This window comes from Dendronephthya gigantea, unplaced genomic scaffold (assembly GCF_004324835.1).
Source record: "Dendronephthya gigantea isolate DGI-Jeju-01 unplaced genomic scaffold, DenGig_1.0 000022F, whole genome shotgun sequence".
Taxonomy (NCBI): domain Eukaryota; kingdom Metazoa; phylum Cnidaria; class Anthozoa; order Malacalcyonacea; family Nephtheidae; genus Dendronephthya; species Dendronephthya gigantea.
The window spans coordinates 649,155-668,899 of record NW_021163032.1 but is presented as its reverse complement, the minus strand read 5'-3'; the positions used below and the strand labels follow the sequence as shown (position 1 = coordinate 668,899).

At 38.5% G+C, this 19,745-nt stretch overlaps 5 protein-coding genes and 1 pseudogene across 6 annotated transcripts; 4 read left to right on the top strand and 2 right to left on the bottom strand.

Annotated features, from left to right (window-relative positions):
- Positions 1 to 19: 19 nt before the first annotated feature.
- On the bottom strand, positions 20 to 1,761 carry LOC114522070 (annotated as a pseudogene).
- A 64-nt stretch (positions 1,762 to 1,825) lies between these two features.
- LOC114522061 (polyamine oxidase 3-like) lies at positions 1,826 to 4,431 on the bottom strand. 2 transcript variants are annotated; one of them, XM_028542673.1, is made up of 6 exons: positions 4,134 to 4,431; positions 3,876 to 3,992; positions 3,413 to 3,537; positions 2,990 to 3,315; positions 2,382 to 2,882; positions 1,826 to 2,300 (listed from the first exon to the last, which is right to left on the bottom strand). In XM_028542673.1, exons 1-6 carry the CDS (start codon positions 4,147 to 4,149, stop codon positions 2,036 to 2,038), a joined length of 1,350 nt encoding a protein of 449 aa, XP_028398474.1. In that variant the 5' UTR covers positions 4,150 to 4,431; the 3' UTR covers positions 1,826 to 2,035. The 2 variants fall into 2 exon arrangements, with proteins under 2 accessions (XP_028398474.1, XP_028398475.1); XM_028542674.1 differs by lacking the exon at positions 3,876 to 3,992.
- A 706-nt stretch (positions 4,432 to 5,137) lies between these two features.
- LOC114522062 lies at positions 5,138 to 8,420 on the top strand. The gene is made up of 4 exons (XM_028542676.1): positions 5,138 to 5,414; positions 5,993 to 6,128; positions 6,606 to 6,773; positions 6,894 to 8,420. The coding sequence occupies exons 1-4, from the start codon at positions 5,328 to 5,330 to the stop codon at positions 7,436 to 7,438; spliced, it is 936 nt and encodes a 311-aa protein (XP_028398477.1). The 5' UTR covers positions 5,138 to 5,327; the 3' UTR covers positions 7,439 to 8,420.
- Positions 8,421 to 8,549: 129 nt separating this feature from the next.
- On the top strand, positions 8,550 to 12,473 carry LOC114522058 (probable purple acid phosphatase 20). Its single transcript, XM_028542671.1, has 7 exons — positions 8,550 to 9,041; positions 9,720 to 10,127; positions 10,215 to 10,408; positions 10,489 to 10,680; positions 10,808 to 11,049; positions 11,224 to 11,402; positions 11,630 to 12,473. The coding sequence occupies exons 1-7, from the start codon at positions 8,777 to 8,779 to the stop codon at positions 12,016 to 12,018; spliced, it is 1,869 nt and encodes a 622-aa protein (XP_028398472.1). The 5' UTR covers positions 8,550 to 8,776; the 3' UTR covers positions 12,019 to 12,473.
- Positions 12,474 to 12,735: 262 nt separating this feature from the next.
- LOC114522060 (nucleotide pyrophosphatase/phosphodiesterase-like) lies at positions 12,736 to 17,676 on the top strand. Its single transcript, XM_028542672.1, has 6 exons — positions 12,736 to 13,500; positions 15,074 to 15,270; positions 15,664 to 15,855; positions 16,230 to 16,471; positions 16,745 to 16,923; positions 17,126 to 17,676. The coding sequence occupies exons 1-6, from the start codon at positions 12,921 to 12,923 to the stop codon at positions 17,473 to 17,475; spliced, it is 1,740 nt and encodes a 579-aa protein (XP_028398473.1). The 5' UTR covers positions 12,736 to 12,920; the 3' UTR covers positions 17,476 to 17,676.
- Positions 17,677 to 17,794: 118 nt separating this feature from the next.
- Positions 17,795 to 19,570, top strand: LOC114522063 (RNA-binding protein pno1-like). The gene is made up of 7 exons (XM_028542677.1): positions 17,795 to 17,981; positions 18,054 to 18,200; positions 18,288 to 18,371; positions 18,811 to 18,871; positions 18,952 to 19,069; positions 19,137 to 19,207; positions 19,279 to 19,570. The coding sequence occupies exons 1-7, from the start codon at positions 17,796 to 17,798 to the stop codon at positions 19,344 to 19,346; spliced, it is 735 nt and encodes a 244-aa protein (XP_028398478.1). The 5' UTR covers position 17,795; the 3' UTR covers positions 19,347 to 19,570.
- The last annotated feature ends 175 nt before the right edge of the window (positions 19,571 to 19,745 follow it).

The window sequence follows — 19,745 nt, the reverse complement described above, 5'->3', positions numbered from 1 at the left end:
AGGCTTTAAAAGTCTTCATCTTTCTTTAAAGCGCTTCAAATTTTTCCTTGCATTTTCAAAGCACGCTTCAGGATTTTCACTTCATCACTTGTTCTCGGAAATGGATGTTCGTCATCGGCTTTATTCGCCTCGTAAATTTTCCATTCTTTCTTGTGAAGCCGTAATGGTTGCGTCGACAGAAATCCAGGCTTTTTTAAAAACTTGAGCGCTATCTCGGCCATAGCAGAGAGTTGGGTTACGTTCTGCGAGTCTGCGATCATGCAGAGGTCACTCGTAGGAATGCATGCCACCGGTTCCCCGTGCTGACCCCCCGCGCTGACCCCCCGCGCTCTCAATCAGGTCAGGAAGCAAGATAATTGAGGCCGCTAGCGAACCTGTAAATGAAAAATTGTAAAACTTTATTTCGGGAAAGAACCAACAAGTCGACAATTACGAGATCTAGTAGAAAAAACATCCAAAGGTTAAACATCCTTAAACCATGCAAGGAATGATTGAGTTGGGTTTTTTTAAATTATCAGACCAATAAAAATTTTGAAATATAACCACAACTCATTATTGTCATATATAACTCGAAGATTGGATTTATAATTTTTTAATAGTCTGACGATGTCTTTGAAATAAAGACGAAATATCTCTGTCTTTGTTTTTACACTCTTGTTTATCACGATCCGAACACAAGATGTCTATCTTCGGAATCTGTTTTATTTTGTATTTTCTTAAATTGGATTTCATAATCATGTTGTTGAATCTTTCTAAATATGCTTTGAATGTATTGATAAAAAACGTTGAAAAAACGTTGAAAGAATTCCTGTCTGCCCATCCCATTTTCATGGTGCTTACATGGCTAACAATTCTCGAACCAGTTTCTTCGTACCTAGGCCTTCCATGAACCGAATTCCCGTTTGACTTGTCTGCCATATGTTCCCTTTTTGAACGAGCAGTTCCTGAAGGTTTGCTTGAGAGATTTGAACTAAGGTCATGGCTGAAATATGCCACTCGAGAAGGTAACTATTCAGGACGTAGTGAAACTCATCGGACATAATCGCCACCGTAAAACCACAGTCGATGCGGCTCATGTTGTTTAGTGGTTTGTAGAAGACGCTTTGGCTTGTACCGTACAAACGATCTTTGGTCAGCTTCACCCAAGCATCTGTTTTTACCAATGGTAATAGTTGTGTTCTGATTTCCTCAAATGACGGAATCTCTTCATATTCTATCCTCATGTCAGTCCCAGAATCAAAACTGTTAAGATCAATGCTTGTATTCAAAACTTCACTTGCCATTCACTAATTTCTTTATCGAATTCTCCGAAATTATTCCTCTCTCCTTCAACTCTCCAATATACAGTCCAGATATGTAAGCAAGCTAATAGACGCTCAGCAATCTCGCACACGCGATGAAAAGTCTAGACTCGTATTTTAAATGACTTAACCCGAATCTTTATGAGCCTAAAAACATGCAAAAATGCTCATATTTGACAGTACGCTAAACAGACTGCCAAGAATCCCAAACATGAAACAGATAAGCCAGTTTGAATTGCGTAAATCTTATCTATGAAAGGTATTATCCAATGATTTTCTCGCATTATCTGTCAATTTAACCGTGACATACTGTTAACATCTGTCATGACTATTCAGTACGTTTGAGAGCATGTGAGCTATTTAAATATCTTCATCCCAAAACGGCAAAATTGTATGTAAAAGATTAGTTTAATACGGTGTTCTCTCAGTGATAATCAATCATTTTTTTTCTGGGGTTCCTCGTTGAGCATCTTAGGCCACGTGACGGGGCGAATTTGGGACCGTGCTGGGGTTCGTCTAAATTCCTCGTGTGAACTCGTAGAACTGGTCAAATTTTCATCCATTTTTATCGTGTGAACACCTGAACCGGACGAATTCTAGCACGGTCCTAAATTTGTCCAGACTGATCTTTTATTTTTACAAAAAACACAGAAACTTAGTAATAATGTAGACATGTATTTATTTATAAATAAATATGTGTATCTGGGTTTTATTATTTTTTATTACATTCGTTTTCATTTCAAAATCTTTTTCACATCTTCGGCCGCCTTAATGCCGCTTTCTAGCGCTCCACTGATTGTCGCACAGTCCCCCGAACCGCGCGTCGCCTCACCTGCAAAGAAGACGCGATCAGACACGGGTTTCGCGAGAATCTCGCGCGATCCACGCGCGTGAACCGACGGTGAACTGTATGCGCCACGTATGAAGGGGTTCGAATACCAGTGGAAGTAGACGTAGTCGATGAAAGAACTGGTCGCTGGAGTCTGGTTCTCGCTGGATCTGTTGGGGGAAAACGGCAAAAATAAAAACAAACTAAAAGATTCCTGACTCTCTAAGGCCATCATGGACCATTTCACCTACCTAAACATTTCATCCAAATCTCGAAGTAGTATGCCCTTCACTTCATCTCCAGTCATATGAGCCTTCAGTCTTGCATACTCAGCAGTTTGAAATCCAGTTACAACATAGTATTGATCACCAGTCTCCTCATTCAAGACATCGTACATCCACAACTGACAAATGTCGGACACACAGTTGAACACCAACTTCATGTTTTCGGGCCAAAATCGCTCCTTGAAACGACAAACTATCTTCAATCCAGTGAACATTTGAAGCTTTTCAATTGCTAACCGTTTGTCCTCGGGAAGTCGAGGTTTAAAATTGATGTCCTGGTCTTTTAAAACAGTCAATGGAACACAAAGGATTACTGCTTGTGATTTTAGTTTACTTCCATTGTGATTAGTTACGATGACCGTGTCAGCCTCGTAATCAATCTCCTTTGCCTGCCAGTCCAGTTTTATCTCAACCCCCTCGCATCTTTTGACGTAGTGTTGAATTACTTGTTTATGAGAGTTCTTTAATCTAAATTGGACAAAAGAACTTCTGTGAATCCATGGACATTACCACGCTTCAAACGCGATTTATTCAAATTTCCCCATAAATGAAACCGCAATACTTTTAAAACAGACCTAAAATTTCCTGGTCCGCACTCCCAACCGTTCTGAAAGTCGCTGTGTTCCTGCGCTCCAAACGAGTCCAAATTTGCCGCTTCTGTTTGACAGAACACCACATCAAAAACATGTTGTGATTTCCTCTCGATCTTGGGATGTCTGGCGAAGTATTCTGTCGCTGTCATGTCATTCTTTGCCGCATCACCCCCGGGCTTATTGCTGTAAACAAAATCCCCCCACGCCATGTACGCTGCCAGAATGTCGGGTTGGTTTGAATGGTACGGATACATTTTACCATCAAAGTAAATCCACTCTAAGCCATTCTCAGCTTCATAATCAAATAACTACACAAGATAGGGGATGTTTTATCAGTCTTGTTTTTTGTTACAAATTGACAGCTACTGGTATTTTTATTTGTGTATGCAACACAGATGTAACTACCATTTCCATATCCCATTTATTCTCTTCTGCCAGTTGATATACTTTGGTATAACAACCATGAATAATTTCACCACCCATGTCCACTGGAGGAAAACCATGATTCTCAATTTGTCTCACTCTTCCACCTGTGAAAATTAATTGAAACAAATTCACCTGGTAATCATTGGCTAAACTCTATGGATCATTGAACATTAGAATTTAGTTAATTATATAATAGCCTTAATAAGTAAAAGAATGGTTCATTTACTTATGTATCATTAGAAGATGATTAATCATCTTAATGTTTACTAATGCATCATTAGAATTTGGTTAATTAGCCAAATTATGCAATAATAATATTTAGAATATTGATAGCTTTAATTATTTTATTTATTGGAGTGTGATAGTACCAACAAATCTCATCTTTAAAATACAGGCAACTGACCAATAATTCATTGAGATCATCATTAATTAGTGTAATTACCCAAGTAGTTATTGGCTTCCACAAGAATAACATTGAGACCTGATTGGACAAGATTTTCGCATGCAGCCAGGCCTGCCATTCCTCCACCAATAACAATGACCTGGGCATGTATCCTATCTGAGATAACATTACAATACCACTAGGTGAGGGGAAATATCTCACTTGGCATGGGCAGGGGATAGTCTAGTGGCCGATAATCCGGACTATGGGTGTTCATTTTGAGTGCAAACAACAGCACATATATCACAGAACTGCTACCTTCGTTTTCTGTCATTTTGAGATATATATTCCTTTCAGATATCCCTTCCGATATTTATCCCTATTTACAAACTACGAAATGTTCTTGAAAATATTTTAAAGAAAGGTTTATAACCACGAGGTTATAATATAACCATAACACATTTAGTTTTATATAAAGCGCTAGATTGTAATCAGCGGGCCGCGGACTGTGGAAAGGGGGACTGAAACTAAAGTCTAACTTGTTGTGCAATCCATAGAGATTATAAATAACAGTGTTATTTATAATCTCTATGGTGCAATCAGTGTGTGCAATCCACTGAGTGGTACGGGTACCATTCAGTTCACTGGTGCATTCTCGTAACCATGTCTCGTAACCAGATACTTGTTATGGTGAATTCTACAGTTTACTCATCGGAGGCAATATAGAGTTTGATCTTTTATAGTACATATACAGCATAATGTAGACTTGCTACAAGTCGACTCTTTAAACCCACACGCGAGTTTGAGCGACCGAGCGTAGCGAGGTCGCGAAAGCGAGGGAAGGAACGCGCCCTCGCTTTCGCGACCTCGCTACGCTCGGTCGCTCAAACTCGCGTGTGGGTTTAAAGAGTCGACTTGTAGCAAGTCTAAGCATAATGCTGACTGAGCACTTCTTACTAGTATTTTGAATACCCCGGCGCCCCGCGCTGCTCTATAATCTATAATCTACGGCAAGACACACAGCCTACAGGCGCAGCCAGCCACCTACTGTTGAAGGAAATTTTGCGGAAATAATTTGCATAACTTTATAGCATTGTCTCCATATTTTCGCCTGATATAATTTCGCGTTGTATTTGCGACTCAGCTGAGAGGGTTGGCGGGAAAAACGGTCAAATATATCAAATACATTATCAAATATTTATAGAAATAATGAATTATATAAGCATGAATAATAAAATGTTCCCATGATAAATGATATAAATAAATTTATGCTTATGTTAGTTATGTAAACGGCATTGTCCTTATAAATTATGTACACCACCTACCCACCCCTCCCTAATGATGACACATTGGCATTTGGCAACCTCCTGTTTTGAAAGTATTTTTATTATTTACTTGTCCTTTGTCCTTGCGGTCGAAAACGTAGATGATTTCCTTCCGTAAAACTGTATAGTTTAAGATGAGAATACGCAGAATCGACTGGCTTTGGAATCGAAACTCAAAGCGGTAACGATGGGCATTTTTGATAGATTTTATAAAAGGATGGGAAATAACTGTTCAAGAAAGCCAACATATGATTGTGCTGTAATCAACGATAAGGTAGGTATTATTATGGTATTGTTTTGTATCCAAAATCCAATGATCTATAATATTTATATGTTGTGTCAGCATAATTTGTCTATTCATATTACTGTCTGTTAAAAAGGTTTTTCATAGGCCTGTTTAAACATTCGTATTCAGCAATGAAAGATGTTTTTAGGGAATAGGATTTCAAGTTGGCATAAATAAAGTTCAGACTTTGACGACAGATTTTTAATAGATTAATACAGACTATGGATTATGTATTATTTAATCCTATGATGAAAAGGAGGTTATTTAGCTTGGTGGAAATAAGGCTTTATAATATAAGGCATTTTCACAGTCTGCTAAATGAAATAGATTTCGTGTATTTTGAAAGAGATTTGTTAAAAAATAAGGGTTTCAAGACATGCTCTTACATGTTTCCAGGCAGCCTAATTGTGTCCAGGGGGTATAACTTGTGTAATATAGTTTTGGATTTCAAAGAATCCTATGGTTGTGAAACAAAGCATTCAATGCAAAGAAAAATATAATACTTTATTGCAGGTGTTAAAATCCACTGTAGTCTAAATATTATGTTATCTTACAATAATATATAGGATGAGAAACCAAAGCTCCAGTCACCACCAGGCAAATTCAGTAAAAAATCATGTGGCTTTGGTCATCGAAGACTTGGCAGTACTGCATCAACAGTTTCTGGTGATGATATCAAACTTGTCTGGGCCAACAGTAAAGGTATACAAAAATTGTATCTAAATACACAGATGGACTGTTTAAACTATCTAACCTTGGGATGCTTAATTAAGGTTATAGGTGATGAGTACCCCCAACCTTGAAACAAACTCCTTCGCTCAAAAATTGAAGGCTTTCATCTGATGTTTTGATCGACATATTTATGGACTTACATTGTTGCCAAAAACAGTCACATTGTAATAATATTAATTATTTATTTTGTCTGTTGCTACAGGTGGTTATTAATATTCATTTGAAGTGAAACTATAGATACCTTAGATGTGGCTAAACTAATTAAATCCATCTGTGGCAGATGAGTGTAGCTCTCTATTACTCCTACAGTATGAGTTTTCCAAAGCAACTTGCTCTAAGGAACAAAATTCAAAAGTGATAACCGCCATCTTCTATGAATGGCTTATTTTAGTTCATGATTTCGTTTCTGGATAAGGTTAATCTGATAATTCTTTAATTTATTTCCAGACAGCAGTAATTTTTTTGATCAACTTGGTGCCAAAGATATCTTTAAACGGTTCAATAGTTTTCTTGAAAGTTGGAAGTGTTGGCAAGATGATGAACGAGAGTGCAAGGAAATGTTAGGATTTGACTTGGAGATGAAGCTTGTTGATTCTTTGTGTGTTATTCCTTCAGGTAATTCCTACAATCCATATCAATGTCTCCTTTTTAACCCTAGCAGAAATGTGTAGCAGTCAAACTCACAATGTGCTGTCAATTCAACCAAACTAATGATTGTTTTAAACCATTTTAAAGGTATGCGTCTTGGTCTCGGGTGTGGGAGCTCAACAGAGGATTACGACTTTTATCTTGATGTTGACCCAAGCATCCAGTTAAATGAGATCAGTGAATATTTATTAAGTACTTTTCAAAAAGCAATTGATATTTTCAAATCGCTCACAAAACAGATGAAAATCCTGATCGATCAGGGTGATTTGATTTGTCACGATTTGACGAAAATTCTTCATCACCTGGAGAAGTCTGATGTTGCTTCATACCAGTTGCCACTGGGTATGCAACAGTTGGATAACCCTGAGCAACTTAAGGAGGCTTTGACTCTTGTTAAAGGTGCTGTGGTGACCTTGAAATCATGTGGTTCAACAATAACAAACTATATCATGCAACATGGACATAATGTTGATACAGTTGTCTCAAACAGACAATCTGCAAATCCAACATTGGTGATATTTCCGAGAAAAACAAACGCGAGGGTGAAAGTACGAGAGATGAGTGATGAAACGTTTGTGAAGTTGAACCAAGGAGAAGACGATGAGAAGTATATTGAAATTTCTCTGAAATAAAGTGAGGGGAATAGCTGAGATGATTTATAAGAAGGAAGGTAGAAGGCTGGAGTGGATTGTACAAAAGCTGGGTAATGTTATCAACTGGATAGTGGTTTTTTCAATCTCTCAGTAATTTCTCGTTCCGTATAGCTTTGATTAAACCTTAGTATACGTAAATTCAAAACTTCAAAGAACAAATTGATGATCCTCTTTCATAACTGTCAGCTCCAAATCGATAATTTCATTGCTTTTAAGGTGTCTACAGGGGTTGAAAAAATCACTATCCGGTGGATAACGCTATCCATCTTTCGTACAACTGGCCCCTGGTTTTACCAAATGAAAAACATGAGAAGATATGTAGCAGTAGCAATTTTTTATTTATAGTCATTAAAGCAAGGGACTTGCACAGAAAAATATTGATAATGATAGGAATTTTCTTAAAGTATTAAGCTTGAAGACAGGAACTTTAGTAATATATAAAAATCACATGGGCATTTTGGTTGTGTAAGCAGTTGTGTCCTGTTGACACATAAATAATTCATAATGCTTCAGCTTATAAATCTTGATGTATTGTACAAGCTAATAAGGGTCAGTAACCAAGCTGAGAGTGGTTGCATAACACTGTATGGCAATTGTACTGGTGCTTTTGTTATATGGTGCTTGTAAAGACAGACCTGACACGTTTAGGGGGGCTGGTCCTCCTTAACCTGCAAGCAGGGTGTCAATCTTTACAATACCTTTAGCTGTACTTTAGCGGAGATTACAAGCTTGTTGCTGTCAGTTAGGGCGGTTTTCCACAGGCGGGAAAGGTACTAATGTGAGAAAAACAAAGTATTATTTCGTTTCGCGCCGAAAATTCCGCTTTACACGTAACCATGGTTTGACAGCAACGCATGTGTGTTTATTAAGAATATATAAATATTATGACGATTATGTTAATTATCGGAAATTTATTGTAACTAGAATTAAAACGTTCAATGGAATATATTTGAAGATATTAAATTTTTCGGCTCAAGTCTGATCATGTGTTTTAGGTGCAATCTTAACTAACGTTAACTGATGGAGAACGGTCGAAAGATCTCATTTTTTAACAACGCGTTTTTTACGCGTCATTAGAAAAGAATAGCGCGACACGTGCTTTAAAGCATGTTTATCTTTGTCTTAGTAACCTTTATGGAGATAATGTCAAGTTCAGCCAACCAGGGTATTTGCTGAAATATATCAAGGTCAGCAAGGGTATATAGGCCTGGGGACGGGTTTAAAACAATTACAATTTACAAGAACAGTAGATTAAGCCTGTGTGACTTATCGCTTAATACATTCAGCTTGAATTCGTTTTCAAATCAACCGTCCACGATGAGTTCAACTGAGCGTATAGTGTTTTATTTGATGCTCTTTGTGCTGTGGCTTTCCGTATTTTCGGGATCGTCACACGAAGTTGTCAGAAAACTTCCGCGTCAAGTCAGTCCTCCCAAGCGGTTGTTTTCGTCCAACTCAAAGGAGAAGAAAACTGGCGAAGCCACTGAAGTTCCAACATTCTTCAGCAGACGAAATAAAGATGGGAAAATCATTAATGCCTTCGAGAAAGACGCTTGGTTTGACATACACAGCAGACAATCAGGTTGGTAATTTTACATGCATGCAGGCAGGCATATATACATAAGCACTCGACGACACTCGTCAGGTGATTGTCACAAGTAATCCACCTTCTCGAGGACCTCGAGGAAAAAAGACGAAATCCGCTGAGAATAGCTTGACGTATAAAGGAACCTGAAACCTCCGTTGATTGTTAAAACCTAGCCTGAGGCAGAAGAATAAAACCTGTCTAGTTAAAACCTGACTTGCATGAAGTTATAAGTCTGGGTTTTTGTCTACTGTCTAGGGTAGGGTCAACACCGACTTCAAATTGAGACCTCGACTCCAGATCCTCGACCCTCGACAAAACCCAGACTTGCCTATGTGAGAACGTTTCGAAGAAGCTTATCCATCAATCAATCCAGAAACCAATATCTAATTAATATTAATCAGTCTAATAGAACTCGTTTCCAACTATACCGGATTCGCATTGTTACGACATCAAAATGAGCCATGACAAAGCGAGTTTTAACACTGAAATTATGATAGAATGATTGCTTTAACATGATCTGCCAAATGAAAAAGTTCTGGGAACAGAGATGCCGTTAAACAATTGATATCGTGACCATGCGAATCCGGTATAGTTTAAACGGTGTCTTAATACCACACATGACTCAATGTGTTTTTAACTCGCTAATCTTCTTTCCATTTCATTTCCACCCAGGTGAATCTAGTCTTGATACAAAGGCTAATCTCACGATCGACCCTTCGTTGATTAAAAATAATGAAAATATCAGCGTCGTATGGGAGGGAGTTACGAATCCTACAGCAAAAGACATCATTGCTCTCTATTGTCCAGAATACTCGAAAGACAACGAGTACATCGATTACTTCAACGCTGATGTTTCTTCAACGTACGAGCAAGGTCATGGGGAACATTGGGTACAATTGGTCAACTTTCGCGCGGATTGTGAGATGCGATATTTTCGTAATTATTCCCAAGACCATCAAGAGCTTGTGGCAACAAGTAATATCGTGAAGTTTGAAGGAGGACCCGAACAACCATTGCAAGTCCATCTCGCTTTAACCGGAGATCCAAGCGAAATGAGAGTGATGTGGGTCTCTGGAACAAGTAATCAAACTCAAAGTTGAGAATTTAAAGTGTTGAGTCGGGAAAACACCCAGAATTTATCCTAAATTCCTTTTCTCTCATTTTAAGATGTGACACCAGTTGTTAAATTCAGCGTCGACAAGTCTCTCAGTTTGGTCGCTGAAGGAAAAAGTCAAACGTATAACGGAGCTGATCTCTGTTTTCTCAATGGAATGTTTATTGACCCTGGCTATATCCACGATGTCAAACTAACTGGATTGAAGCCGTACACAACTTACTATTACTCATGTGGGGTTGAGGGTGTAAGTTCTTGTAAAGAATGTACTTCGACATTCATCACGAAAATTCCTAATGACTGACTATTTTATGTTTTCCTATTTAGCATATGAGCGAAATACGTTCCTTCAAAACGGCCCCCCCTGTCGGCTCTGACGTGTCCTACAAGTTTATTGTTTATGGGGATATGGGAATGTCTCCGGCTGCCCATGCTACCGCGAAGTATGCCTTCAGAGATATTATGAACGGCTATGAATTTATTTTTCATCACGGAGATATCTCGTATGCCAGAGGATATGTAAGTAAGATTAGTGTCGTGTCGTGCAGCTCACTGTCTTTTAAATAGACTGGAGTGTGAAATATAGTGGGTTAACTTTAAGGGTTGTACATTCGATTTCACTCACTTAAATTTGCGGGTGTTTCAGGCCTACATCTGGGACCAATGGCATGCGTTGATTGAACCTTATGCCAGTATTGCACCATATATGGTGGGGATTGGTAACCACGAACAGGATCATTTAGACGTCTCCGACAAAGATCCGAGCAACGTTACCGGCAACGGTTGGCACCCGTGGTGGGGAAACTACGGTGATGATTCAAACGGAGAATGTGGGGTACCTATGTTTCATCGCTTTCATATGCCCGAAAATGGTAACCACCTTTGGTGGTAAGTTCAGATTCATCTAAACATGGCTCTAAAAGCATTAGCAATACGACACAGTTTCCGGTTGTTCCCGAGATAGAATAGATCTCTTTTTAAGAACAGTTAAAGAAATGCTTAGTTACAATCAATTGTGTCAACGTAGATGTTTAATGAATCGTATTTTATATGCCCACTCAGGTACAGCTACGATTATGGTATGGTTCATTACATTATGATGAGCACGGAACATAACATGGGAGTCGGATCAAGACAATATTCTTGGTTGGAGAAAGATCTTATGAGTGTCAACCGCTCCAAAACTCCTTGGATCATTTTGGCCGGGCATCGACCAATGTACACCAGTGAACTCGCTATAAGTAATGATATTTCTTTCAAACATTCTCAAAGTTTTGTCATTCACTAATGGCTCTGTTACACGGTGCAACTCTCTTTGCAACTTGCAATGCAATTCTAGGTGTATATTTGGGAACAACGAAACTTTTGTGTTTATTACACTTCATGCACTTTTCTTCTGCAAGACTCTTCACTAACATACATTTAGTAGCAATAAAAGTTAAAATGACACGTTTTCCTCCTATTTTAGGTGATCTTTTTGTATCGTACGGTATGCAGCATCTCTTCGAAGATCTCTTGTACAAATACCGCGTTGATCTGGCACTGTGGGCGCACTATCACAGTTACGAACGCACGTGTCCAGTTTATAGGAAGAAGTGTCAACAAGATGGGATAACGCATATCACGATAGGAACCGCTGGGAAGGAGGAGGATACCGAAAGCTATGAAAAGGAGGACTGGTCACTCTTTCAGCGTAAGGATGATCCATACGGTTACGGTCGTGTGACGATCGCCAACCGCTCGGCTTTGCATTGGGAGTACTTCGTGAACAGCCAGGATAAGGTTATTGATGATGTTTGGTTGAAAAAACCAAAGCATGTAAGAAGCAGTACACATGAGCGTGACACATTATTTTGATTTGTAAGTTGTAACATGGTTTTTTTCTGTAATAGGTCAGTAGCTTACAGTTGATGACATAGAATTAATATCTAATAAACGCTCATGCAACTCGCAAAAACCATTCCCGGGGTGCGACACAACGAACACTGCAGGTATAGCATTCTCGGTTAACAATTTACTTTTATTTGAGAACATGCAATGATGCAAATACTGATAACCTAAATTCATGCCATATTCAGACAGAACATTGTATTTTTATTAATAAGAAGTATATGAATTATATATGTAATAAGAAGTATATGAAGGCTAATCGGGATCATGACATTATGTAAACAGCCCCTGAAGGTAATTTTCGTTCTCTGCGCGGACGAAGAGCGCTTTGCCCTTGCGCGGTAAAAGCGAACGTAATGGGAAAGAGCCCATTCTATGTCACTTCGTAAACGTATATCTCGTATTTGAAACTAATGCATTACTAAGGAATCAAAATTAAAAGAAACCTTTTCGTTGAAACCGGAAGGATAAGTGTATTAAAAAAAGTATTTACACTGGTAATAAACATACAAAAAACTGCAATCCTATTAATCAAATGTCGCGTGTTCAAGTCCCACCATGGTCACTCAGTATAATTTTCAGCTCGCCGGCGGTTGGTAACTTAGAGTAGCATCTTCACAATATCAATTGAAACCTGAGATGTTTCATTACCATCAGTAATACAAATCACAGTACAAATTAATGAACATTTACAACTCTTATGCAAATTTCATGTCACGTTTCTGTGAACGGGCTCTTCCGCGTGAGACAAACATAGACGCCAAGCACATCAAATTAATTATTCTATCAAACAGACCTCACCGGCAGCCGTCACAGGAAAGAAAACAGAGTGTGGCGCCACATATGACCGTAGTTATGCGGTGGTGCTAATGGCGACGTACTATGGTATAGCATTTTCTCTTGCCCTCGCTTGTTTATTTTTTAATGCTGACGGGGGAAGAGAGTTAGTACCGACGTATTTTGGAAGAAAGTATAAAAATGGCAACTATATTGACGCAACTATCAAAGCAAACTGGTTTAAAATCACTCTGAGACCGGTTACCTCAATCCTACAAAATTCCGAGGCAACGCTGAATGTTGAACCGCCTTTGGCTAAGAATGGTCAATATGTCAAGGTGACATGGAAGGGAGTTCAGGGCGCCACAGCAAAGGATATGATTGCTTTGTATTGCCCTGAGAAGGCAAAAACCAACGACTATCTTGACTTCTTTAATGTAGACGAATCATCGACCTACAGTCAAGGCTATGGTGAATACTCCGTACGAGTATACAACGTAAGAACGAATTGTGAGATGCGGTATTTTAGGAATTATTCCCAAGGCCATCAAGAACTTGTGGCAACAAGCAATACAGTGGTTTTTGAAGGAGGTCCCGAGCAACCTTTACAAGTGCACCTCGCTTTAACCGGAAAGCCAAGTGAAATGGGAGTGATGTGGGTCTCTGGAACAGGTAAGTTTATACTCTAGCTGTTGACGGCAACACTGGGAAGACTGGGAAAGTGGCGTTAAGTTTTTTGCCATTTATGTCTGATGTGTTTTTTTTTCATTTTCCCGCTGGGTTTCCCAAACGCTTTATGGCAACTTAATTGTCATCGAATGAAACTAAGACAATAGATGATAATGTGTTGATCACATCGTCTCACGGAATATCAGAAAAGATGTATCAAAAGCTTTGTTTGCACAACAAGTTCAGGCTTGATCAGGGTCACAAGTTTCGGCCTAGCTATAGTGTAAACATGGCTTTTTATCAAACTCTTAACTGCGTGTCATCAATGACATCATGCGAACAACATCTCAAATCATAATTAGTTGGGCGGGCATTAGGAAGCTGCTATCCTTTTGACGCAAATAACTTTTACAGTGTGACAAATGTAAATTATAGTGTTTACACGTTTTTTACAGTCAGTAGTATTGTCTTAGGCCTGTTTGAGACGTCGAAACTTTTCATGCGTCAAATTAAAGGCAAATAAACTTAAACAAAGACTTCAGCTCGCTGGAAATTTTCTCAAAAAGTTCGACGTCTGTGGCTGCGTTCACATGCAGGAGCCGTCACTCGAGCTGGTTAGGTTTCCTCGTGTGAACAGGTAGAACTTACCCAGTAGTGAACTCTTCTAGTCTTTTTAGAGTTCACTGGCAGAACCAGACAGATTCTATTTTCATCCATTTTTATTGTGCGAAAAAACCAGAAACGGACGAATTCGAGTATGGTTTCAAATTCCTCCCGACTCTCGTGTGAATGATTACTGAATTAGCTGCGTTCAACCTTACCGAAATGCGTCGTATAAACCATGACTTACTCTGGAGTTCACATTTGTCCTGATTCTGTTTTGTTTTATGAAAGAGTTTGTGGTATTATCGGATTGTCTGTTTTATTTCAGGCAGACAATACATTTCATACGCCAAGTGATCCTCAGAAGACCGCATCCGGCTGCTCTTTGTCGATTACGCTCGTTTAACACTTGCAGTAATTCTTGCCACGATTTTATGTGGGATTTTCTGCTTTTGATAGATGCGAACGAGTGGATAAGTTACAGATGATCAAGTAGGGCGTTAATACTTCAGGGCATCCGCAACTAAATACTCGCTTACATCTATCAAAAGAAGAGAATCGTATAGTAAACGAGTCTTAAACAGACAATGCAGATCCTGTTTTAGAGGACTCCTCTGAGAAACAGACTTAATTTGGCTGACGGTAAAGAACAGCGGAAATTTCACGCTATGAGTGCTTGAATGTCACGTGGAACCGTTTCTATAGAGATCTCATGCTTAGTTGCGCTTGATATTTGTACTGAAATATTTCAAAAAGCGCATAGCCGCAATTCTAACGGTGAATACCGCGTCCACAAAAAAATCAGAGGAACATTTTTTGAAGACGGGAATGATGTTGTGTAGTCACTTTTTGTTCAACTGTGGCAAACAGGCGAACTCTGGGGCGAACCTTGGTTTTATTCCTAACTCTACCTAACGGCCTCCACATCACCGAGTTCAGCTAACCGTCATGATATTTTTGTCTTTTGTTTCAGACCAGACACCTATGGTAAAGTTTGGTCGTAGCAAAACAGAACTTGATTCAGTTGTTGAAGGAAAGTCCCAGACGTACACAGCAGATGACTTTTGCTCACTTCAAGGAAAGTTTATCAATCCAGGCTATATCCACGACGTTCTTCTTAGTGCTCTAGAACCATCTACAATCTACTATTATTCATGTGGCATACCAGGGGTAATACTAATTTTAATGCAACCTTATCTAGCATGCTCCTTGTCCACCTCCCTAATTTTCGCCCACCTTTCTCCTCCCATCTTGCTAACCACCCACCTGCCCACACCTACCACCTATCAACCATCTACATACTCACCCATCTTTCTCTATCTATCCACATTTTGTTACCTACCGTACCAAATTAACCCATCTATCCAGTCAGTCACGGACCTCTATATTCCTATCCACCCTCCTATGTAAAGTCGTAAACCTTTCCACTTCCTTGCAACCAGTCTTCCTTGCCACCCTTACTCACACGCCTCATTTGACTAATTCACTTTTATTAAGTTCAACGAACTAACATCACGACCCTGCTTTGAACATTTGCTAACATTCTAGTTTTTCAAATTTCAGCACATGAGTCCAGTGAGATCATTTAAGACAGCACCACAGATTGGTCCTGATGTTGATTTCAAATTCATAGTATATGGTGATCATGGTATATTGCCAGCAGCCGACAGCACTGCCAAAAATGTCTTGAAAGATGTTCAGAATGGCTATGAGTTTATCTTCCACAACGGAGACATCTCCTATGCCCGAGGAATGGTAAGATTGTTTGAACACTTCGGTAGTTCACGTATATATGGCATACGCTCAGTTGAATTCAGGAAAATTCATCACCCACTGGCACCATTTTTATAAATGTATTCGCGGCATTTGTAAGGTTTTCCATCGTATAATCAACTTGCAAACTCTATACGTGTGTTGCATTAAATGATGCAGTAAAATGCCGAGTATTTTAACTAAAAAGTACTATACTCGCATGGAGCTCGTGACTTGGTTTTTGAATGGTTGTAATTTATAAAAGAGCGATAAATGGATTAAACATAGATAAGATTAGATAATGAATACATAACGAAAATCTCGAACATTTGTCTGTAAAAATGCTTCAGTCTCACTTTAGATTTATTTCTTGTTAGGAGTACATTTGGGAGCAGTGGCATGCGTTGATTGAACCGTATTCCAGTATAGCACCATACATGGTAGGTATTGGTAACCACGAGCAGAATCATATTGACAACTCTGGCAAGGATCCAAGCGGGGTAAAAGGGGATGGTTGGCATCCATGGTGGGGAACGATGGATGATGATTCACATGGCGAGTGTGGTGTCCCCATGTTTTATCGTTTCCACATGCCCGACAACGGAAACTATCTTTGGTGGTAAGTGTTCAATTTGATCATAATCGGCACAAAGTTCAGTTTTCAGCTTTCATTTGAGAAATGAAGGTATTCCTGTACAAAATAATAGAGTTACTCAAAAGTTTCAAGCACAGAAACTACAAAAAAATAAAAGAAATGGTTGCTCTAGTTTCTGATTAGCTGTCGGATTCTTGTACTGGTAGTTTTAGTATTTTCTTTCGCAATAGGAAAACTAGCTGAGTTTAGCAAAGATTTTTATGAGTCTTGAGTAACTAAATGTTCGTTCCTATATAGGTACAGCTACGATTATGGTATGGTACACTTCATCATGATAAGCACGGAACACGATCTAAGTCCAGGAACAAGACAATACAAGTGGTTAGAAGAGGATTTGAAAAGCATTGATCGTTCCAAAACTCCTTGGGTGATCCTTGGAGGCCACCGACCAATGTATACAAGTGAGATTGATCCAAGTAAGGATGAAAAATGCTTCCCATTCCTGGGTTATTACTTATTAATAGTTATAATTCCTGAAAAACACATATTCCATACGTATCGCATAAGAATGTTAAATATATGTACATGCAATGTTAAATTCTTTTATGTTTTGAAAAATACGTATATGTTTCTTTAATTTTTTTTATCGCAAATAGTAATGTTTGTTGTTTTGTTTAGGAAACTTCATTGTGGCTTTAGCATTTCAATTCCTTTTTGAAGACTTGCTGTATCATTACAAAGTTGATGTAGCGTTCTGGGCTCATTATCACAGCTACGAACGGACATGCGCTGTGTATAAGAATCAGTGCGTTGACGATGGTATCGTGCACATTGTGATTGGTACGGCAGGAAAGGAAGCCGATTGGCCGCCTTATCTGCCTCCTGATTGGTCCAAGTTTCGTCGCCATATTGATCCGTATGGTTACGGTCGTGTCACGCTCGCCAACCGCTCGGCTCTGCATTTCGAATACTTCGTGAACAGTGAAAATAAAGTGGTAGACCAAGTGTGGTTGTACAAGAATGACTAACGTTGAAAGAAAACGCTGCAATGGTTGTCGCTGAAAAAATGAATGCTCATGATTGGTACTTCAACCCAGATGGTATATTTTAAACCGAAAGATATAGGAATAATAGGATAATTTAATTTTTATGGAACATAATTAAATTTTTAATCAATATATTGTAATTTAACTAAATAGGAAGTTTCAATACGATTGGTCCAATTTATTAAAAAATGGGACAGTAACTACCAACGAGTTTGCATTTACCTATGACTCCAGTTCAAAGAAATATTGCAGCACAGTGGAGTGAGACCGAAAACAACAGTCCACCCCCCTGGAACAAGAATATGGCTGATAAAAGTGAGGATCAAAGTAATGAGGACTCTTTAAAATTGACGTCTGATAACCAAAATAATGAAGTTTTTAAAACAGTTACACGCAGGAAACGTAAGAAAGAAACGAATGAAGATATGGATACATCAGTTAGCACAAAACGACCAAGTTTTCCGCCTCTGTCGGGCGAGAGTTTGACGGTATGTGATGTTATTGCAAAGAGCATTTTCTAGCACGTGGGCTTATTATTGTGTTTTCTATATTCTTACTAGAGCGGAGTTGAGAAAAGAAAGGTTCCTGTGCCACCCAACAGATACACACCTTTGAAAGACAACTGGATGAAAATATTTGAACCTGTTGTAGAACATTTACATCTACAGATACGATTTAATCTTGGTTCAAGAAATGTTGAAATTAAGGTAGCTACAGCCTACGCTATAAGCTGAAAAGAGTAGAGAACGAAGGTTATGTTGTTATTTCATGGCAAATTCAATGTTTTCGTTTAGACTTGTAAAGAAACTAAAGATTTTGGTGCAATACAAAAAGCGGAAGACTTTGTTAGAGCGTTCATATTAGGTTTTGAAATTGAGGTGAGATGAAATTGATGGTTGATAAGGTTTGGCTCATCAGGGGAGAAAATTTGGGCTTTCATTGTGTGGCCCTAATCCTAACCTGATCCTATGCCAAACCTAGTTATCCAGAGTATTCCCGATTATATAATGGTTATGTTACAATTTCGTGAGGGGTTTGGGGTTTAAAAAATGATTTTGTGTGCGTAACATGCGATAGTATCATATCGTATTGTTTGCAGTTTCTGAATTTAGTTATCCAGTTTAATGATGATCCCTGCCATGCTAATTGTGAGAGTTGCTAGTGTTGTGAAACATTTACAAGTTTACACGTAGTATGCTCTATGACATCACAATTATCTCAACTTGTTCTGAAAACTGGATCATTTAGTTGATCAGTTACTATTACTTCAACTATTCCACCCAAGTAAATATTAAAAATATCAACATTGTTTCATAGGATGCACTTGCATTGATAAGATTAGATGACTTATTTGTTGAATCATTCGAGGTTACAGATGGTAAGTGATATACTTAATGTGGTGCATTCCATCTGATATTGATCTTTGATTTGTCATGTTTAGTTCTCTGTGTTTTGCAGTCAAACCATTAAAAGGAGACCATCTCTCTCGTGCAATTGGTCGTGTGGCTGGCAAAGGAGGGAAAACAAAATTTACTATTGAAAATGTCACCAAGACACGTATTGTTGTTGCTGACACGTAAGTACTGTCAATCCAATCAGAAATACAAAGTCAGGTTTGCTGAGATTTCCATTGTATTTTACAGGAAAATACATTTACTAGGGTCATTTCAAAACATCAAGATTGCAAGGACAGCAATTTGTAACTTAATCCTTGGTGAGTTACATTTGGTATGATATTTGCTATTCATGTTCTCAGAAATTCTTACAATGTTAATGATATTACAGGTAGCCCACCGTCAAAGGTTTATGGGAATATGAGAGCCGTAGCAACAAGGTCGACCAGTCATTTCTAAAGTTTGACAAGAAGTTTGATGAGATAATGATTTTCTTGGAAAGATCAATGATACATTAAAGTAACAAATACAACAGGTTTCAATCATGAAATTGATGTTCCAAGAATTGGGGAGTTCCGGCAAGCATAACAGAAAATCTCTATAATGATCTTGTAAATATAATACATAATGTATGTAAAAGATGAAATATATAAATGAATTGTGGAAACAAAAAAGTAATTGCTTGGTAATCAGCACCTTCCCCTCACCCACTGAGCTATATTATATAATAAATCCTCAGTGAAATTATGATATAGCTCAGTGACCTCACGTGCACCTTATTTGAGTTCACTGTTTGACTGAAAGGCGCGGGGGAACATAGGGGATTTTAGGGCCCTCTATAGGTGAAATTAGGTTATT

Coding starts and splice junctions, on each gene's coding strand:
- LOC114522061 (XM_028542673.1), bottom strand. Junction 3,538..3,875: donor GGAAGCCAATAACTACTTGG/GTAATTACACTA, acceptor TAATTTTCACAG/GTGGAAGAGTGAGACAAATT. Junction 2,883..2,989: donor TGCGGACCAGGAAATTTTAG/GTCTGTTTTAAA, acceptor TGTCCAATTTAG/ATTAAAGAACTCTCATAAAC.
- LOC114522062 (XM_028542676.1), top strand. CDS start 5,328: ATGGGCATTTTTGATAGATTTTATAAAAGGATGGGAAATAACTGTTCA. Junction 5,415..5,992: donor GTGCTGTAATCAACGATAAG/GTAGGTATTATT, acceptor AATAATATATAG/GATGAGAAACCAAAGCTCCA. Junction 6,774..6,893: donor TTTGTGTGTTATTCCTTCAG/GTAATTCCTACA, acceptor ACCATTTTAAAG/GTATGCGTCTTGGTCTCGGG.
- LOC114522058 (XM_028542671.1), top strand. CDS start 8,777: ATGAGTTCAACTGAGCGTATAGTGTTTTATTTGATGCTCTTTGTGCTG. Junction 10,409..10,488: donor ACTCATGTGGGGTTGAGGGT/GTAAGTTCTTGT, acceptor TTTCCTATTTAG/CATATGAGCGAAATACGTTC. Junction 11,050..11,223: donor AATGGTAACCACCTTTGGTG/GTAAGTTCAGAT, acceptor ATGCCCACTCAG/GTACAGCTACGATTATGGTA.
- LOC114522060 (XM_028542672.1), top strand. CDS start 12,921: ATGGCGACGTACTATGGTATAGCATTTTCTCTTGCCCTCGCTTGTTTA. Junction 15,856..16,229: donor TCTCCTATGCCCGAGGAATG/GTAAGATTGTTT, acceptor ATTTCTTGTTAG/GAGTACATTTGGGAGCAGTG. Junction 16,924..17,125: donor TACAAGTGAGATTGATCCAA/GTAAGGATGAAA, acceptor TGTTTTGTTTAG/GAAACTTCATTGTGGCTTTA.
- LOC114522063 (XM_028542677.1), top strand. CDS start 17,796: ATGGCTGATAAAAGTGAGGATCAAAGTAATGAGGACTCTTTAAAATTG. Junction 17,982..18,053: donor TGTCGGGCGAGAGTTTGACG/GTATGTGATGTT, acceptor TATTCTTACTAG/AGCGGAGTTGAGAAAAGAAA. Junction 18,872..18,951: donor ATCATTCGAGGTTACAGATG/GTAAGTGATATA, acceptor TGTGTTTTGCAG/TCAAACCATTAAAAGGAGAC.